Consider the following 18894-nt stretch of genomic DNA (forward strand, 5'->3'; position numbering starts at 1 on the left):
TTATGATTAATATAATAGCCTTCAAATATACAAGCAAAAAACAGAGGATGCAATAGAAAAAAAAAAACATTCACAAAGCAAAAAAGAAGATAAATGCTTAAGAATAAATTTCAGTAAGACATATGCAAAACCTATATGAGAAAAACAACACTCCTGAAAGACATAAAAGTAGACTACAGCAAATAGAAAGACAGCCAGTGCTCTTGGATAGGATGATGCAACATCACAATTAATTTATAAATTTAACACAATCTCAATGGAAATATCAAAAAGATTTTATTTGGAGCTAGACAAGTTGATAGTAAGGTTCACATGAAAAACCAAACATGTAAGAATAGTCAGGGTCTTAGACGGGCGTGGTGGCTCAAGCCTGGGCTCACGCCTGTAATCCTAGCACTTTGGGAGGCCGAGATGGGCAGATCACGCAAGGTTGGGAGTTTGAGACCAGCTTGGGAGTTCAAGACCAGCTTGGGCAACATGGTGAAACCCTGTCTCCACTAAAAATACAAAAATTAGCCAGGCATGATGGTGCGTGCCTGTAATCCCAGTTACTCAGGAGTCTGAGACAGAATAGCTTGATCCCGGGAGGCAGAGGCTGCTGTGAGCCAAGATCGCACCACTGCACTCCAGCCTGGACGGCTGGACGAGACGCTGTCTCAAAAAAATAAATAAAAATAAAAAATAAAAAATAAAAATGAAAAAAAGAATAGTCAGGGAAACACTGAAACACTGAGAAAAGAAAAGCTACAATGGAGACTAGCCTTACGGATAATAAAACATACAATAAAGCCACTATAATTAATGCGATGGTAACTAAATGGACAGACAGAATAGAAAGTTAAGAAATAGATCCAAGTGAATAGGGAGCTTTCCTATATGGTAAAAGGTGCCATGTAAAATTGTTGACATGAAGATAAGCTTTTATTATTATTATTATTATTATTTTTCCTCGCTCTGTCGCCCAGGCTGAAGGGCGGTGGCACGATCTCGGCTCACTGCAACCTACACCTCCCAGGTTCAAGCAATTCTACTGCCTCAGCCTCCCAAGTAGCTGGGATTACAGGCAAACCATGCCTGGCTAATTTTTGTATTTTTAGTAGAGATGGGGTTTCACCATGTTGGCTAGGCTGCTCTCAAACTCCTGACCTCAAGTGATCCGCGTGCCTCAGCCTCCCAAAGTGCTGGGATTACAGACATGAGCCACTGTGCCCACCTAACATAAACTTCTTAAACAATGGTTTTGGAACAGGTGGATTACCATTTAGAAAGAGATAAAATTAGATTCATATCTTAGTCTATACAAAATTAACTCTATATAGTTCTGACTTTTGACTTTTTGAACAATGTTGATGTTTCATATACTCTAAAAGGGAAAAAAGTATGGGTTAAAAGAAAATCCTAAAATGGAAAACAAACAAGAAAAACCTGTCTTTCAAATAAATCATATAACCTCACTGAAGTGGTCAGGGGGGGAAATAGACTGAATTCAACTAAGTATTTTGAGTATATACTCTTAGGCATATGTCCAAACTCATCAAAATGTGTACATTAAATATGTACAATTCTGCATGTTAATTATACCTCAATAAAGCTTAATAAAAAGAACTGTAAACAAATTTTGATCTCTAGTTAGTAGGTTTGTCTTTCACGGTGATATAGATTAACAATTCTGAAACTACTTTCTGTATATTCTAGGGATGAGTAACAAACAAATTGTGGCTAGCAGAAGCAAGGCATCTCTCTTTTGAAGGAAAAAGTTGCAAACATGGAAAAGGAGAATGCTGGAATGAACCTTAAAGTATGGAAATATAATTGGAGTTATCAGGTTGAACTCAGAGGTAAGCTGGAGAAAGTTTCCAAGCTGAAGCTCAGGGAGAATCCCCAGGTAGAGCTTGACAGATGCCAAGTTGAGAAAATGTAGCTGAGACTCTGGGAAGGCCAAGACAGCTTGTGTTTGCAAGGTAAAGTACTGTGGAGGAAAGAGCTGGCACAGGAAGAGAACTCTAGAGATCTTTGGAGGGTCCTCTTCAAGTGTTCAGTTGATGACTGGTCTGGACATGTGTGTGAGCAAACTACCCAGTCAGAGAAACAACAACCTAAAGGGATTAAAGGAAGCGAACTCCAAAGTATACACAGGGCCAGGAATAGCATCTATTTCCAACAGTCCGAATGGAAAATCTCATAATATTAGAGGCATCAGTGTATTAAAAAGGGTCTTGCCTCAGTAGTGGGGAAAAAATGAACCTTATATTAAACACTGCTTTGTTTCTGCCTAACAAAGCTTAAAAGCAAGATCCAAAGGGATAGGACTGTTTCCTAATAACTTTAACAGTATCTTGAAACAAAACTCAAGAATATTTTTAGGAATACAAATATATCTAGTACCCAATAAGGTAAAATTCACAATGTCTGTATCCAATCAAAAATTATCAGGCATGAAAAGCAGCAGAAGAGTCCAACCTATAAGGAGAGGAAATCAATTGGAATTGGCCCAGAATGATGCTGATTTAGCGACAAAACTGGAGGACAAAACATTAAAATGAATATTATAACTATTTTGTATGTTCAAGAAGCTAGAAGATTAAACATGTTAAGTATAGAAAAGAAAAAATTTTAAAGATCCAAATGAGACTTTTAGACATGAATATTACAATGCCTTAAAGTACAGTAGAGTATTGGCACATGCCCATAGTTCCAGCTACTTGGGAGGCTGAGGCAAGAGGATCACTTGAGCCCAGAAGTTGATGGCTGCAGTGAGCTGAGATCATGCCACTGCACTCCAGCCTAGGTGACAGAGCGAGACCTTGTCTCTAAAAAAATAATAATAAATAAAAATTAAAATGTACAGTAGACAGGATTAATGGTAAATTCAACATTGCAGAAAGAAAGATGAGTAAACTAGAAGACAGTAATAGAAACTATACAGAACAAATCACAGATAGAAAAAAAAGACTGAAAAACAATGAATAGAGCGTCGGTGAACTGTGAGGTAACGTTAAGTGGCCAAAAATATGGTTAGTTGAAATACCTAAAGGAGAGGAGAAAGTGGGACATAAAAAACTAGTGGAAATAATGGCTGAAGTTTTTCTAAATTTGATGAAAAAAATACATAAATCCACAGATCCAAGCAGCCCAATGAAACCCAAGCACAGGGCACATGGAAACAATTACACTATGATACACTGATACTCAAATGATTTAAAGCCAATGATAAAAACAAAATCTTAAAAGAAGTCTTAGAAAGGGATACATTAAGTAGAGTGGGCAAAGGTAAAAATGTCAGCCACTTTCTTGTTGAACGGTGGAGAAATATCTTTATAGTTCTAAATGTAAAAGAGGCAACCTAGAGTTCTTTATCCATTGAAAATATCTTTCAAAAAATGAAGGCAAAGACTTTTTTCAGACATACCAAAGTCAAAAGAATATAGCACCAGCAGAGCTACCTACACTAAAAGACACATTAAAGGATGTCTTTCAAGAAGAGAGAAAATGATGCCAGATGTAAACAAAGAAACTAAGAGCACTAGAAATGGCTAACCATATGGTTAAATACAAAGACTTTTCTTACTTAAATTTCCTGAAAAGATAATAAACTGTTTAAAGTAAAACTTATACATACAAGTAAAATGTATGACCACAATAGCACAAAGGCCAGGAGGGGAGAAATGAAAGTATGATGTTGCAAGATTCTTATACTACATATGAACTAATAAAATGTCACTCAAAGACAGACAGTGATACGTAAAACATGTATACTATAAACTAGTGGTTTTCAACCAGGGGTAATTTTTCCCTGCAGAAAACATTTGGCTGTGTCTGGAGATGTTTCTGATTATGACAACTGAAAAGGTGCTATTGGCATTTAGCAGGTGGAGGTCAGGGATGCTGCTAAACATTCGACAATGCACAGAATGCCACCACCCCCCACCACAACACACACACACACACACACACACACACACACACACAAAACTATGTGACCCAAAATGTCAATAGTGCCAATGTTGACAGACCCTGTGAAAAACCCTAAGGCAATCACCGAAATAACAAAAGACTACAGCTAATTAGTCTATAAAAGAGATAAACATTTGACAAAATACAACATCTATTTTTGTTGAAAACATTTTCTTATCAATCTAGGAATTGAAGAAACTTCCTCAAACTGATTAAAGGAATCTATAAAAAATCTTCAGGTAACATCATACTTAATGGTAAGAGAGTAAATGATTTCTCCAAAGATTAGGAACAAAGTTACCATGACCGCTCTTACAGTTTATTAGAGGTTCCAACAATGCAATAAGGCAAAAACAAATAAATAAATAAATAAACAGAAGGCATCCACATTGGAAAGAAAGAAGTGAAACTACCTTTATTCACAGATGACATAATCGCCTGTAGATAATCCAATGGACCCTTCAAAAAAGCTATTAAAATTAATTGAATTTAGCAAGGTTGTAGGATATAAACTCAATATACAAAAATGAATTATATTTTTATATAGTAGCAATGAATAGGAAATTGAAATACCATCACATTTACAATAATATAAATACATGAAATGTATAGGGATAAATATGACAAAAGATATGGAAGACCTGTATATTGAAAACCACAAACCATTACTGAGATAATTATAGATCTAAATAAATGGAGAGATATACCATGTCCATACTTTGGAAGACTCAATATTATTAAGATGTTAGTTCTCCCCAAAATGAATCTATAGATTCAACAAAATGCCAATTAAAATCCTTGCAGGCAGTTTTGGGAAACAGCCTATCAGTTTCTTAAAAGAAATCAAACACACATCTACCGTATGTTCAGCCAGTGTGATCCTAGGTGTTTCCCCAAGGAAAGAAAAGGCATATATCCACACCAAGACCTATATACACATGTTCTAAGCAGCTTTATTTGTAATAGAGAAAAACTATAAATAACTCAAATATCCATCAACAGGTGAATGAACATATTGTGGTAATATTTACACAACTTAATATCATTCTGTAATAAAAGGGACAAACTACTGATACATGCTACGACATGGCTGAATCTCAGAATAATTATGATATATGAAAAGAGACAGACAAAAAAGTACATAGTCTATGATTCCATATACAAAAAATTCTAGAAAATGAAGACCAATCTGTAGTAATAGTAGATCAGGGTTTTCCATGGTTAGAGAAGTGATAGGGCATGATGGAAGAAAAGAATTACAAAGAACCAAGGCTCCTTGGAGAAATAATGAATCCAGGCTGGATAGAGCAAAGAATGAGACAAACCTAGAACATCTACTTGTGCTAGAAAATCAAAGAAAGATGGGAGGAGGTCAAAATAACACAGGAAAAGCTTCCACTAGCCAATTCTGAAACATTGGGTGCCTCAAAATAACTAATGACAGTAATGGATTAAATCCCATTGAATAAAATAAGGATCCAGGTGTTTACACTAATATAAATAAATAAATGAACAATGAAATTGGCAGAAGAGAAAACTGTTTCTTAGAGTAGAATACCAACTAGTAAATGTTGAAGGAATGATGGAATTAGAACACTGCCATGTGACAAACATCTTAGTAATACATAATTTAGGAAATACTAATTGATGAATGCTAAAACTCCACACAAGATACAGTCATCCCTTTGTATCTGTTGGGAATTGGTTCCAGGATCTCCCACGGACACTGAAATCCATAGATGTTCATGTCCCAGATATAAAAGGGTGCAGTATTTGCATATAACCTCATCCTCCTATATACTTTAGATTCTCTCTAGATTACTTGTCATCTCTAGATTATTTATAATACCTCATACAGGCTGGGTGCACTGGTGCATACCTGTAGTCCCAGTAGTTTGGGAGGCTGAGATGGGCAGATCGCTTGAGCCCAGGAGTTTGAGACCAGCCTGGGCAACATGGCGAAACCCCACCTCTGTATCAAAAAAAAAAAAAAAAAAAAAGGCCAAGCCTGGTGGCACATGCCTGTAGTCCCAGCTACTTGGGAAGCTGACGAGGGAAGATCCCTTGTCATGGAGACCATCCTGGCTAACACATCTCTCTCAGATATCGATAATCAAAACCACAATGAAGGATATAAGGATTGGTATAACACAGCTTAAGCTTATTCTAACAGGGATATAAGGAACTTATATCCAAGAGAAAATACACATATTTTCAACCGAAATGAAAAAGCTGTGAAAACTGACTATGTTTTAAGTCAGGGATCAGCAAACTCTTGAAGTAAAGACATATTTTAAGCTGTGTGGGCCACAGGGTCTCTATTACAACACTCACCTCTACAATCATAGCTGGAAAGGGGTCATAGACAATATGTAAATAAAGGGATGTGGCTATATTCCAATAAAACTTGATTTACAAATATAGGCCCCAGGCCAACCTGGCCTACAAGTTATAGTTTGTGGACCCCTGTTCTAGGTAACAGAGGAAATATTTTAAAAATCCATAAGGCTGATATCACACAGGCCACAATCAGTTAGCATAACGTAGTGTTAAAAATTAACATACAAGGCCTGGTGCGGTGGCTCACACTTGTAATCCCAGCACTTTGGGAGGCCGAGACGGGCGGATCACGAGGTCAGGAGATCGAGACCATCCTGGCTAACACGGTGAAACACCGTCTCTACTAAAAATACAAAAAATTAGTCGGGCGAGGTGGCCGCTCCTGTAGTCCCAGCTACTCGGGAGGCTGAGGCCGGAGAATGGCGTGAACCCGGGAGGCGGAGCTTGTAGTGAGCCGAGTTCGTGCCACTGCACTCCAGCCTGGGCAGCAGAGTGAGACTCTGTCTCAAAAAAAAAAAAAAAAAAAAAAAAAAAAAATTTAACATACTAGTCCCTCCCTCAAATCTAAACAACTGGAAATTTCAAAATTTAAAATTTTTAAATGTACTTCTAAATAATCCTCGGGTTGAAGAGAAAATAAAAATGGAAAGTAAAAATTATTTACAAGTAAACAAACAAAAAACATCGGAACTACTGTACTATATATACATCAAAACCTGTGGGCCCAAAGTGAAGAGGAAAATTTCTGACCTCAAATGTATTTATTAGAAAACCACCCAAATGTCCATCAGTGACAGATTGGATTAAGAAAATGTGGCACATATACACCATGGAATACTATGCAGCCATAAAAAAGGATGAGTTTGTGTCCTTTGTAGGGACATGGATGCAGCTGGAAACCATCATTTTCAGCAAACTATCACAAGAACAGAAAACCAAACACCGCATGTTCTCACTCATAGGTGGGAACTGAACAATGAGATCACTTGGACTCGGGAAGGGGAACATCACACACCGGGGCCTATCATGGGGAGGGGGGAGGGGGGAGGGATTGCATTGGGAGTTATACCTGATGTAAATGACGAGTTGATGGGTGCAGCACACCAACATGGCACAAGTATACATATGTAACAAACCTGCACGTTGTGCACATGTACCCTACAACTTAAAGTATAATAATAATAAATAAATTAAAAAAAAAAAAAAGAAAATAAACCTGGTTTTCATCTCAAGAATTGAGAACAATACAACAATAAAATGCAAAGAAAATAGAACAAATTAATAAAGAGAAATGCAGAATTTTTTTTAAAGGCTAAGAAACTGAGTTGTAAATAATGCTGCTGTGAGCATGGGTGCACAACTAGCTCTTAAAGACCCTGCTTCCTTTTTTTTTGTTTTTGAGATGGAGTTTCGCACTGGCACGATCTCGGCTCACTGCAAGCTCCGCCTCCCGGGTTCCTGTCATTCTCCTGCCTCAGCCTCCCGAGTTGCTGGGACTACAGGTGCCACCACCACGCCAGGCTAATGTTTTGTATTTTTAGTAGAGACAGGGTTTCACCGTGTTAGCCAGGATGAAGAGACCCTGCTTTCAATTCATTGGGTATATACCAAAAAGTAGAACTGCTGAATCACGTGGTAATAATATTCTTGATTTGAGAAACTACCATACCATTTTCCACAGTGGCTGTACCATTTTACATTTCTACCAATGGTGTACAAGGGTTCCAACTTCTCCATGTCTTTGCCAACACTTGTTATTTTCTGTTTTTTAAAACACCTTTTTGAGATACGGATTTCAATTTTATTGGATATGCTTCTGGAAACAGGACTGCTGAATCACTGAGTTCTATTTTTTGTTTTTTGAGGAATCTCTATACTGTTTTCTTTTACTTTTTGATAATAGCCATCCTAACTCATTATGGCTTTTATTTGCATTTCTCAGATTAGTGATGTTGAGTAACTTTACATGTACTTACTGGCCATTTATATGTCTTTGGAAAAATGTCTATTCAGGATCTTTGCCCATTTATAAATCATATTATTTGGGTTTTTTGCTATTGAGCTATATGAGTTCTTTGTATTATTTTGGATGTCAGTCCTCTTATCAGATACATGGGTTGCAAATATTTTTCTCCCATTCTGTAGGTGGCCTTCTCATTTTGTTCAGTTTCTTTTGCTGTGTAGATATTTTAGTTTGATGTAGTCCCACCCGTTTATTTTTTCCTTTGTTGCCTGTGCTTTTGGAGTCATATTCATAAAATCTTTGCCAAGACCAATGTCAAGGAGTGTTTCCTCTGCTTTCCACTAGTAGTTTTACACTTTCAGGTCTTATGTTTAAGTCTTTAATTCATTTTAAGTTGATTTTTATATATATGTGTGATAAGGATCCACTTTCATTCTTTCGCATGTGGGTATCTTGTTTCCCCAACACTATTTATTGAAGAGACTATCCTTTTCCTGTTGAATATTCCTGACATCTTTGTTGAAGGTTACTTGACTGCATAAGCATGGGTTTATTTCTGGGCTCTCTATTGTCCTATTAGTCTATATGTCTATTTTTATGCCAGTACCATATTGCATTGATTATTATAGCTTTATAATATACTGTGAAATCACATAGTGTGATTTCTCCAACTTTGTTCTTCTTTCTCAAGATTGCTTCGGCTATTCAGGAACTTTTGTAGTTTCATATGAATTTTATGATTTTATTTCTATTTCTGTGAAAAATGTTATTGGAATTTTAATAGGGATTGCATTGGATCTGTAGACAACATTGGGTAGTAGTGGGTGGGAAGTAGTGTCTCATTGTGGTTTTTATTTGCATTTTCCTAAAGACTAATGATTTGGGGCAATTTTTCACGTTTATTGACCACTTGTATATCTTCCTTGAAAAAGCATCCATTCAAATCCTTTTACATCTTTTTTAAAATTTAGGTGAAATTCACATAACATAAAATTAACCATTTTAAAGTGAACAATTCAGCGGCATTTAGTACCTTCACAATATGGTACAACTACCACCTCTATCTGGTTCAAAAACATTTTCATCACTCCAAAATAAAACCCCATACTCATCAAACAGTTACTTGACATTCTTCCTTCCCACCAGCCCAGGATAACACCAATCTGCTTTCTCTCTCTATGGATTTAGCTATTCTGAATACTTCCTATAAGTGAAATCACACAATATGTGACTTTTTGTGTGGCTTCTTTCACTTATGTTTTCAAATTCAGATTGTAGCATGTTTCTGTACTTTCTTTTTTATGAATAATATTTGATTGAATGGATATACAGTCATGCATTACTTATTGATGGAGATACGTCCTGAGAAATGCATCATTAGGCAATTTCATTGTCATGTAAACATCATAGAGTGTACTTATACCAAACTAGATGGTACAGCCTACTGCATGCCCAGGCTATATGGTATAGCCTATTGCTCCTATGCTATAAACCTATAGAGCATGTTACCATATGGAATACTATAGGCAGCTGTAACACAATGACAAGTATTTGTGTATCTAAACACAGAAAAGGTACAGTAGAAATACAGAATAAAAAACCAAAAAAAAAAAAAAGTACACCTGTATAGGGCACTTACCATGAATGGAGTTTGCAGGACCAGAAGTTGCTCTGGGTGAGTAATTGAGTGAGTGGTGAGGGAATGTTAAGGCCTAAGATATTACTGTACACTAATGGAGACTTTATAACACTGAACACTTAGGCTACAGTATATTTAAAATTGTTTCTTTCTTGGCTGGGCACCATGGCTCATGCCTATAATCCCAGCGCTTTGGGAGGCCGAGGCGGGTGGATCCCCTTAGGTCAGGAGTTCAAGACCAGCCTGGCCAACATGGTGAAACTCCATCTCTACTAAAAATACAAAAATTAGCCAGGCGTAGTGGCGCACACCTATAATCCCAGCTACTCAGGAGGCTGAGGCAGGAGAATTGCTTGAACCTAGGAGGCGGAGGTTGAAGTGAGCCAAGATCCTGCTGTTGCACTCCAGTCTGGGCGATAAGAGCAAAACTCCATCTCAAAAAATAAATACATAAAAATAAAAACAAAATTTTTTCTTCTTCAATAATTAACCTTAGCTTACTGTAACTTTTTTACTTTATAAACTTTTTAATATTTTGACTCTGATAACACTTAACTTAAAACACACTGTACAGCTATACAAAAATATGCTCATTCTGTAAGAATCAACATTACACTCAGAGAAAATGATGATTGGAGCACTGTGGAATTCATATTTCAGAATAGGGATGCTGAACCAGTAAATATAATGCAAATATTCTAAAATCTTAAAAAATCTAAAATCTGAAAGTATTTCATATAAAGGATACCCAACCTGTATTTGCTTTAAAGTCTTTATTACACAATTCCTACATGGGTGTCAGCTCATTGTTGGCATCTGTTAATGTCCTTTTCTATGCAAGTTGAAATTTTCTCAGTTCTTCACATACCAAGTAATTCTGAATTGGATTCCCAGTATTTGGAATATTATGTTGACACACTGGATCTTGTTTATATTCTATGGAGAATGTTGTTACTTTTGTTTCAGCACACAATCCACCTAGTTAGGGTCAAGTTCAATTTTCCACAGCCTTCTGTAGGCAGTGGTTCTAATTTTTCAGAGCCTTTGTAGTGGTCTTCGGTTCATACCTGCATGTGCACCACCTAGTGGTCAGTATAGGATATATGCGGTGGTCTATTGGTTAATTCTGTTCTAAATTATGCTAATTAGGATCAGATCCATGCATACATTGCTCAAGTATTAGCCCAGAAATTTATAAACAACTTTATGAAGTTGCTTTATAATGTTCCTCCCTTTATGTGATTTCTTGGATCCCTTTTGTTCCTCCTATCAGAAACATGAGACTCTAGCTACTCCTCTCTTGTTTTCCTCCATGATTTGGCCTGTGTATACACCAAATGTTTAATAACCAAGCTTTCATTCTTACATCAAAATAATAATAATAACCATTATCATTTGCAGTAACAGCAGCATCAAGAATTCTTCTACTTAATAGTTAATAATAACAATAATAATGATAAACTGTCTGGGAGGAAGTATGACAGCAATTGCTAAGACTCGTGTCCCAGAGCAAGATATCTCAGGTCTAGCACTGAGTGATACCTGAACAAAACAGCTGGCTCCCAACCTATTCACCCTAAAGTGAAGCCTCATGTTGACAAGCCAAGGCCACAAATAATGAGCTACCACTTCACTGTTTGTTGCTTTATTCTTAAAAAGGGATAGACAAGAAAGATTTTAAAAACTAAGCCAAAAAAAAATTATCAGAGGAAGCAGGTAACTGTAAAAAACAGAAGACAATCTAACATTTCAATATCATATCAATAAAATAAAAAAGGATGCTGTCAAATGGGAGTAACCACCAAATGTAGAAAAAATTCTTGAAAATTAAAAATATAAAATTGCCAAAAAAAACAGTTGGAAGATAAAACTTTAAAAATCCAAAACTAGAACAAAATAAAAGACACAGAAAATTTGGGTAAAAAGAGTCATTAGGTCAATTTAGGACCTTTAAATTGTGACTGATAGGAGAGTTCTAGAAAGAGAAAGGGAAAACAATAGGGAGGAATTATCAAAGAATAGAGAAAAGGTTATGATATCTCTGTCCTATTAACTTAGTGGGAAAAGGAAGGAGAGAGCTGTGAGAGAGGAAGCTGGTGATACATCTCCTTCTGCTAGGAATTCAAGTCCATGAGACAGGATTATATTGGATAAATTAAGGAGAACACTGACCATGAGAACAAGGACCACCATAACCAGCATGAGACCAGAAAGCCTCCTTTCCTGACAGTGTAGGTTTATTTAAGTCATCTTCCCAATACTTCTGATGCCATCTTAGAGTGAACATGGGGAGTAACGGAAGTAACAGAAGGAATGAGAAGTCATTCCCCAAAGACCAATATAAACTTGAAGAAACTGTTTAAATTATGGAATTGGACTGAGTTACAAATAAGATTTCCTCTCTCCAGGAACTAGGTAGGTTGTGGATTGTTTTATCTGGGGATACAAAACAAACAAACAAACAAACAAACAAAAAACAATAGAGAATTGCCCAGAGCTGGAAGACAAGTACTTTCTGATTGAAGTGTACAGCAGTTTGAATAAAATATCCACATTCTAACTATATCATAGTTAGAAAATCATAGAAAATTTCACATCAAGAATAAAGAGAGATATCTAAAAGCTGTCAGAAAGAGAGGGGAAAAAAAATGCCCTACAAAGGCTTATCATCAGTAACACTGGATGTTTAAAAACTTAGGAAGTTACTAGAGAGTCTTTTCCAGCAAAATGACACAGTGAACCAAGAAAGGTAACACAAAATCCAGACCACAATGGATCCAATCCAGGAGAATAATGAAGGAAAGTCCCAGGATGTCAGCTGTGCAGTAAGCCTAGAGAAGATACCAGATTAGGGTAAGAGGATAGTGGGTTTCAAGGGAGCAATCCTAGGAAAAGCAAGGATTCCAAATATTTTAATATTACTTCTGAGGATGTAGAGCTCTGGGAGATGATAAAGGCAGAAAAATAAGGGGAAAAAGCCACTCGAAACCCCATGTAAAAAACAAAAAGCTATATAAGAAAAGAAGTGGAATCATAGTACACTACACTGCTTGGCTGTACAGGGAATAATCTTTACATAATAATAACAATATAAACACTTTATTTTCTACTCTCAGAATCAACCATAGACAAAGCACAGAAAATGCAATTATGGTTACAACACAGAACATAGATGCTTATAACTGTGAAAATATAAATGCTTAGGGTAAAACTACAAGTGGCGGCAGGGAGCCAAAAAATATTGTCTACTGTCAATTGTTAATAGAAGAAATAAGCAAACTTTAAGATTAGAAAAGTAACCAATAGAAGAACAAAAAATAGTAACATAACTACATTGAGGAGAATGGAGATGGGGTAGTGTAAGTGAGCTAAATCCTCATTTGTGAGAGCAATATAACACAATAATAAAGAAGAATAGAAAACATCCAAAATTGGTAAATCAAGAAAGAACATCATAAGTACATTATTTGGAGATATCAAAGTAACAGAAGAACTAAAAGGAAAATTAGGAGAAAGAAGTGGTTCCATTTGAGGAGTGAAACTATTTATTATAAGCACTTCTGTACCATTCAATATTTTTACGCATATGCATGTAATAGTGTGGTGAAAATTTTTAAATTTTTTAAATTAATATTTCTTGACTAGGTATTTATCTATTTCTCTTCCATATCTTTACACAAATCATAGCATACTGTTCTTCTACCCTGCATTTTCCATTTAACAAAATATCTTGGAGATATTTATGTACTACTATCAAGCTTCCTCGTTTTTGTTTTTGTTTTTTTAATGGCTGCACTTTATTCCATTATATGAATGTATTATAATTGAGTTAATCAGTTCTGTACTGATGAGCATCTGATTTTTCTCAATTCTTTGACATTTCAAACAATGCTATAATAATAAATTGATAAATATTACAAGAAAAAAGGTAACAGTATTTGCTTCTGTCTCCCAATTAGACAATGAATTAACATGGCATATAGTAGGTACTCAATTAAGATTTGCTAGTGGCCAGGTGCAGTGGCTGACACCTGTAATCCCAGTATTTGGGAGGCCGAGGTGGGCGGATCACCTGAGGTCAGGAGTTCGAGACCATCCTGGCCAACATGGTGAAACCCCATCTCTCTTAAAAATACAAAAATTAGCCGTGTATGGTGGCACATGCCTGTAGTCCCAGCTACTCAGGAGGCTGAGGCAGGAGAACTGCATGAACCCGGGAGGTGGAGGTTACACTGAGCCGAGATCACACCACTGCACTCCAGCCTGGGTGACAGAGTGAGACTCTGTCTCAAAAAAAAAAAAAAAAAGATTTGCTAATTTAGATTAAGTTAGATTTCAATAAGGAAATGGATCTATGCAAACATTTAAATCAAGTTTATGACACAGCAAAGACAAGATATAGCCCTCCAATACACACATAAGTCTCTCTAATACTTACTCTGAACTCTTTTGGGCCTGTATGGATTGGAAGCAAGTGTAGAGTACTCGGCCAGTCTATCAAAGGAAAAAAGAAAGAAAGAAATATCACAAAAAGAAAGATTAATATTGAGAAACACCCCAAAGGCCCCTCTAGAAGTAGAAGGTTAAAAGAGATTCCAAAGATGGAATATGCCATAAATCAATTTCTGAAAAAGGATCATATGCTCAGTCAACATAAGATGGTCACAACCAAACATCTGCTCATGTAACAGCAGGGAATTGTTAACAAATACAAGAACCAGGAACCTAAGAACCTGAACATTCAAACTGCTATACTGAAAGCTGACAAACTTATTCAACAACTACTTATGATGACAATAAATAAATAAATGTATGATTACAAAGTTGAAAGCATATCAAATGATGTATAAAGTTCAAGTACTGAACTGTAGTGTTTCTGGAAAACTGATTTTATGGAAAATATTCATTATTAACACAGATTCTGAAAATATAACTAATGCACTAAATAAGACACTATTGTTATTCTTAGCAGAATTCATACCTACAATGTTAAGTAGTAATTTTCTTTTTGTTTGAACTGACACATATTATAACCTCTTGAACATAAAATTCAAACAGAATTCAAATACAGAATGGCAAGACTGGCCACTGATCAAACTGCTTAACTTCTATGAGCTTCTGGGTTGTCAGGGTTACAGCATATTTATATAAAGCACCTAATAAGTACATGCCATACAATAGGTGATAAATGGTAGTTGTTACTATTACTAGCCATCAAACTACATTCAGCATCCAACCACTTCTCATTATCTTCACTCTTACCACCATGACCAAACCTCTATCATCTCTTGTCTAGATTACAGCAATATCTTCCTAACAGGTTTCACTGATGCCATGGATTCCATCCCCACCCTCTGCCCACTGTTCAGTCTACACAGAAGCCAGAGAGATCTCATTAAAACATAAAGTCATCCTCTAGTTACTTCCCAAGTCAGAGTCAAAGTCAAGGCCTTACAAGATCTGGACCTCGTTTAGGACAACTAAATGAGTTATCATTCAAACTGGGACACTTCCAAGAGGGAAGGACAGTAGGATAATAGGGTAAAACTGGGACTGACAGAGGCAAACTGGGATGTATGGTCATGGTCTTCCTCACTCTGCTGCAGCCACACCAACTTCCTTGATGTTTCCTGAACATGCCACACTCACCTTAGGGTCTTTGCACTGGCTATTTCCTCTGCCTGGAACGTTCTTTCCCCAAGAAATCCACCAGACTTGTTCCCTCACCTTCTTCAGGTCCTGACTCAATGACCCTTTTCATTGAAACCTTTCCTGGCCATCCTATTAAAATTGCAAAGAGATTTTTCTCTACTCTGTGTGTACACACACATACACACACACACACCACACACACACACACACGCACGCACACACAATACCTTCGTGTTCTTATCTTCTATGAAACAGGAAAAAATAAGTCCTACAAAGCCTTGATCCATCATCTGGTACATGGCTTGTGTGCGAACATCTGAAAATAAATGAAAATTTAAAAATCTTCTGTCAATAAACTGTGTCTCACAGACTTGAGGATTTAAAGATAACAGTGACATATAATCTCCCTAGGATTCAGATTGTATAGGCAAAACAGGAATATATCCTAAGGACAATGTCAAAGTATAAATGTTTTGCTAGGTTAGGGTAATACTATCGAAAGTCTGTCATTAAATAATAAAACTCATTAATAACTCTAGCCTGCCTAGCCCAAGAGTAGCTCTGCTATGGAATGTGGTATAGAAAGAGAAGTTAAAAATTTCAGTTACCCCAAAACTTGATAATTTCCTCCATGGAGACTCAAAGAAAGGCCATGGAAGGAGAGAAAGTATTTCCTAGAAAAAGCCTTTTGATGGACAGCTTCTAGGAAAGTGAACATATTTATTAGGCTTGCTACTAAAGAATAGAAGTGTGGAACAATTACGGAGGAAAATCTTACAGGAAGCCATTGTATGGAAGTGGTTGTGATATCAATTCAACATTCCAGAGAGTAGAAACCCCCCCATATGGTTACTTGATTTTTTTCTTATCCATAGGATTCTGCTTGATATAGTTACTGAACTTTTGAAAAGAGATAATAAACAAGCACCAAAGAACAACATTAGAAAGGATTAAAATATTAAATGCCAAAAATGGCCGGGTGTGGTGACTCATGCCTGTAATCCCAGCACTTTGGGAGTCCAAAGCAGGCAGATCACCTAAGGTCGGGAGTTTGAGACCAGCCTGACCAACATGGAGAAACCCCTTCTCTACTAAAAATTCAAAATTAGCTGGGCATGGTGGTGCATGCCTGTAATCCCAGGTACTTGGGAGGCTGAGGCAGGAAAATCGCTTGAACCTAGGAGGCAGAGGTTGCAGTGAGCCAAGATCGTGCCATTGCACTCCAGCATGGGCAATGAGAGTGAAACTCCAGAGGCTAAATTTAGTCTTCAGACCATTGCTTATAAAGGATACAAAAGATCACATGTCACCATGAAACACTGCCGATTACAGTTTTGCCCAATGGCTTACATTCAACATTCTTTGTGTGTATACCTTTTTGATGTGGATTTTGACTTCTCCCCAGTGTCTTCCTAAGTAAAGACTGACACCAAACAGTACTCAGCAATGAGTACAAAGGGAATTGGCTGAAAATACTGCTAAACATGCATAGCATTGTAAAAATGGTCTCTGTACTGCTATATGACCTTGGTAAAATTCTTGGTACTGTTAAGCCTATTTCCTTATCAGTTAAATGAGAATAAACATCATGCCTTCTCTCATAGGGTTTCTGTAATTTTTAAATTGCAAACTTTTTAACACACATCAAAGGTGCTTCATAAACGTCACTTCCATTCAATTTTATCTATAACCACTGAAAACAACTAGTGTCCCCATCATGTCACCCAAACTGCTTTTTGTGAAGGTCACCAATGATTTATTCTTGGTCTTCAATTTACAGGATCTCAGCTGATCACTCCCTTCTTGAAACAGTCTTCACTTTGCCTCACGTTCTCACTCTTTCTACTTGTCTCTAACTTCCTGTCTCTGTTGCTGGATCCTTCTCATGTTCCCACTCTCCAAATATTGGTGTGGTCCAGGGTCACTCTTTGGGGGATTTCATCTAGTTTTGTGGCTTCAAATGTACACCAGCCACTCTCAACTCCTGCCCAACAATCTCCAGTCCCAGACTTCTACTCTGAACTCCAGAACTATAATTGTCTACCCTGTGACGCTTCAACTTGGTTGTGGGTTTTTTTTTTTTTTTTTTTTTTTTTTTTGAGACGGAGTCTGCCAAAGCGAGTCGGCCCTGCCCGTCCACTGGCTACCAAGAGTCCCCGACCTTGGGCCCCCAGAGGCTCAGACTGGCCTTGGTCACCCTCCCAGGGGAGACCCTTGTACCGCCATCTTCCCCCGTGGGAAAGCATACTCTTCTCGCCGGCGAACCTTCTCCGGGAGGGATCGTTCTGGCACCCCATCGTAAGGGATGTACCCGCTCTGAGCATTGGCTACCCCTTGGGAGACCACCTGAGCTCAGAGGGACCCACTCCAGCCACTGCTGCTCATGAAGAGCTGTCATCCTATGGACGCTCATATTCTCATCTCAGCAGCCTCGGACCCTTGCCCCTCAGTATCCGCTCAGATATTCTCTCAGGCATTCTGCTTCCGGTCCAGACGCAAATCTACTTCTGTACTCTGAGTGAAAAGCGTATTGGTGCTCTCAGAACAGCCAAAGACTTATTTCAGAAGCCTCCAACAGAGGTATGAGATGCTTTAATGACATCGGAGCATTCGTCTGGCCATCTTTGGGATATACTAGATGAGAACAGCTGCTGCTTGTTGTATGTTTTTGAGGATCGGCTATATAAAGTGGACTGAACCTTCAGAGCCGATTATTTGGCCAACACTAGGGTAATTCGAGAACAGGGATGGGGGTGGCTTTGCAAGAGGCTGCCTGGTTTGAATAGACGACCGCCTATTCAAGGGGGCAGGCCCGTTCAGAGAGGAAGCCGAGAGACTCTGGGAACGCGTTTCCTCTGGACTTTACAAGCGCTTTAATCCAGTTCTTACACAAGGATCCACCAGATGGTGCTGTGAGCAGGGGCTTCTCTTGGTTTCCTAAAGAAGGGGCCGGCCAGGTGTGGTGGTTCACGCCTGTAATCCCAGCACTTTGGGAGGCCAAGGCGGGCGGATCACCTGAGGTCACGAGTTTGAGACTAGCCTGGCCAATGTTGTGAAACCCCATCTCTACTCAAAATGCACAAAAATTAGCCGGGCATGGTGGCATGCGCCTATAATCCCAGCTACTTGGGAGGCTGAGACAGGAGAATTGCTTGAGCCCAGGAGACAGAGGTTGCAGTAACCTGAGATCACACCACTGCACTGCAGCCTGGGCAAGGAAGGGAGGGATGGAAGAGAGGGAGGGAAGGGAGAGAGGGAGGAGTGGAGGAAGGAAGGGAGGGCAGGCGGGCAGGTGGGGTTCTCTACAACACTGGGTACACAATGCGGACATCCCATGCATGTTGCT

The 18894-nt window shown here is 38.0% G+C and overlaps 1 protein-coding gene across 1 annotated transcript in view; it reads right to left on the reverse strand.

Annotated features, from left to right (window-relative positions):
* Nucleotides 1–18894, reverse strand: part of BRCC3 (BRCA1/BRCA2-containing complex subunit 3) — a 48827-nt gene that overhangs the window by 16298 nt on the left and 13635 nt on the right. The window contains exons 6-7 of the mRNA XM_007993207.3: nucleotides 15776–15864; nucleotides 14335–14390 (exon numbers count right to left, since the gene is read on the reverse strand). Coding sequence (XP_007991398.1) covers nucleotides 14335–14390; nucleotides 15776–15864 — 145 coding nt within the window. The remainder of the gene's footprint in view (nucleotides 1–14334; nucleotides 14391–15775; nucleotides 15865–18894) is intronic.

This window comes from Chlorocebus sabaeus, chromosome X (assembly GCF_047675955.1).
Source record: "Chlorocebus sabaeus isolate Y175 chromosome X, mChlSab1.0.hap1, whole genome shotgun sequence".
Classification (NCBI taxonomy): domain Eukaryota; kingdom Metazoa; phylum Chordata; class Mammalia; order Primates; family Cercopithecidae; genus Chlorocebus; species Chlorocebus sabaeus.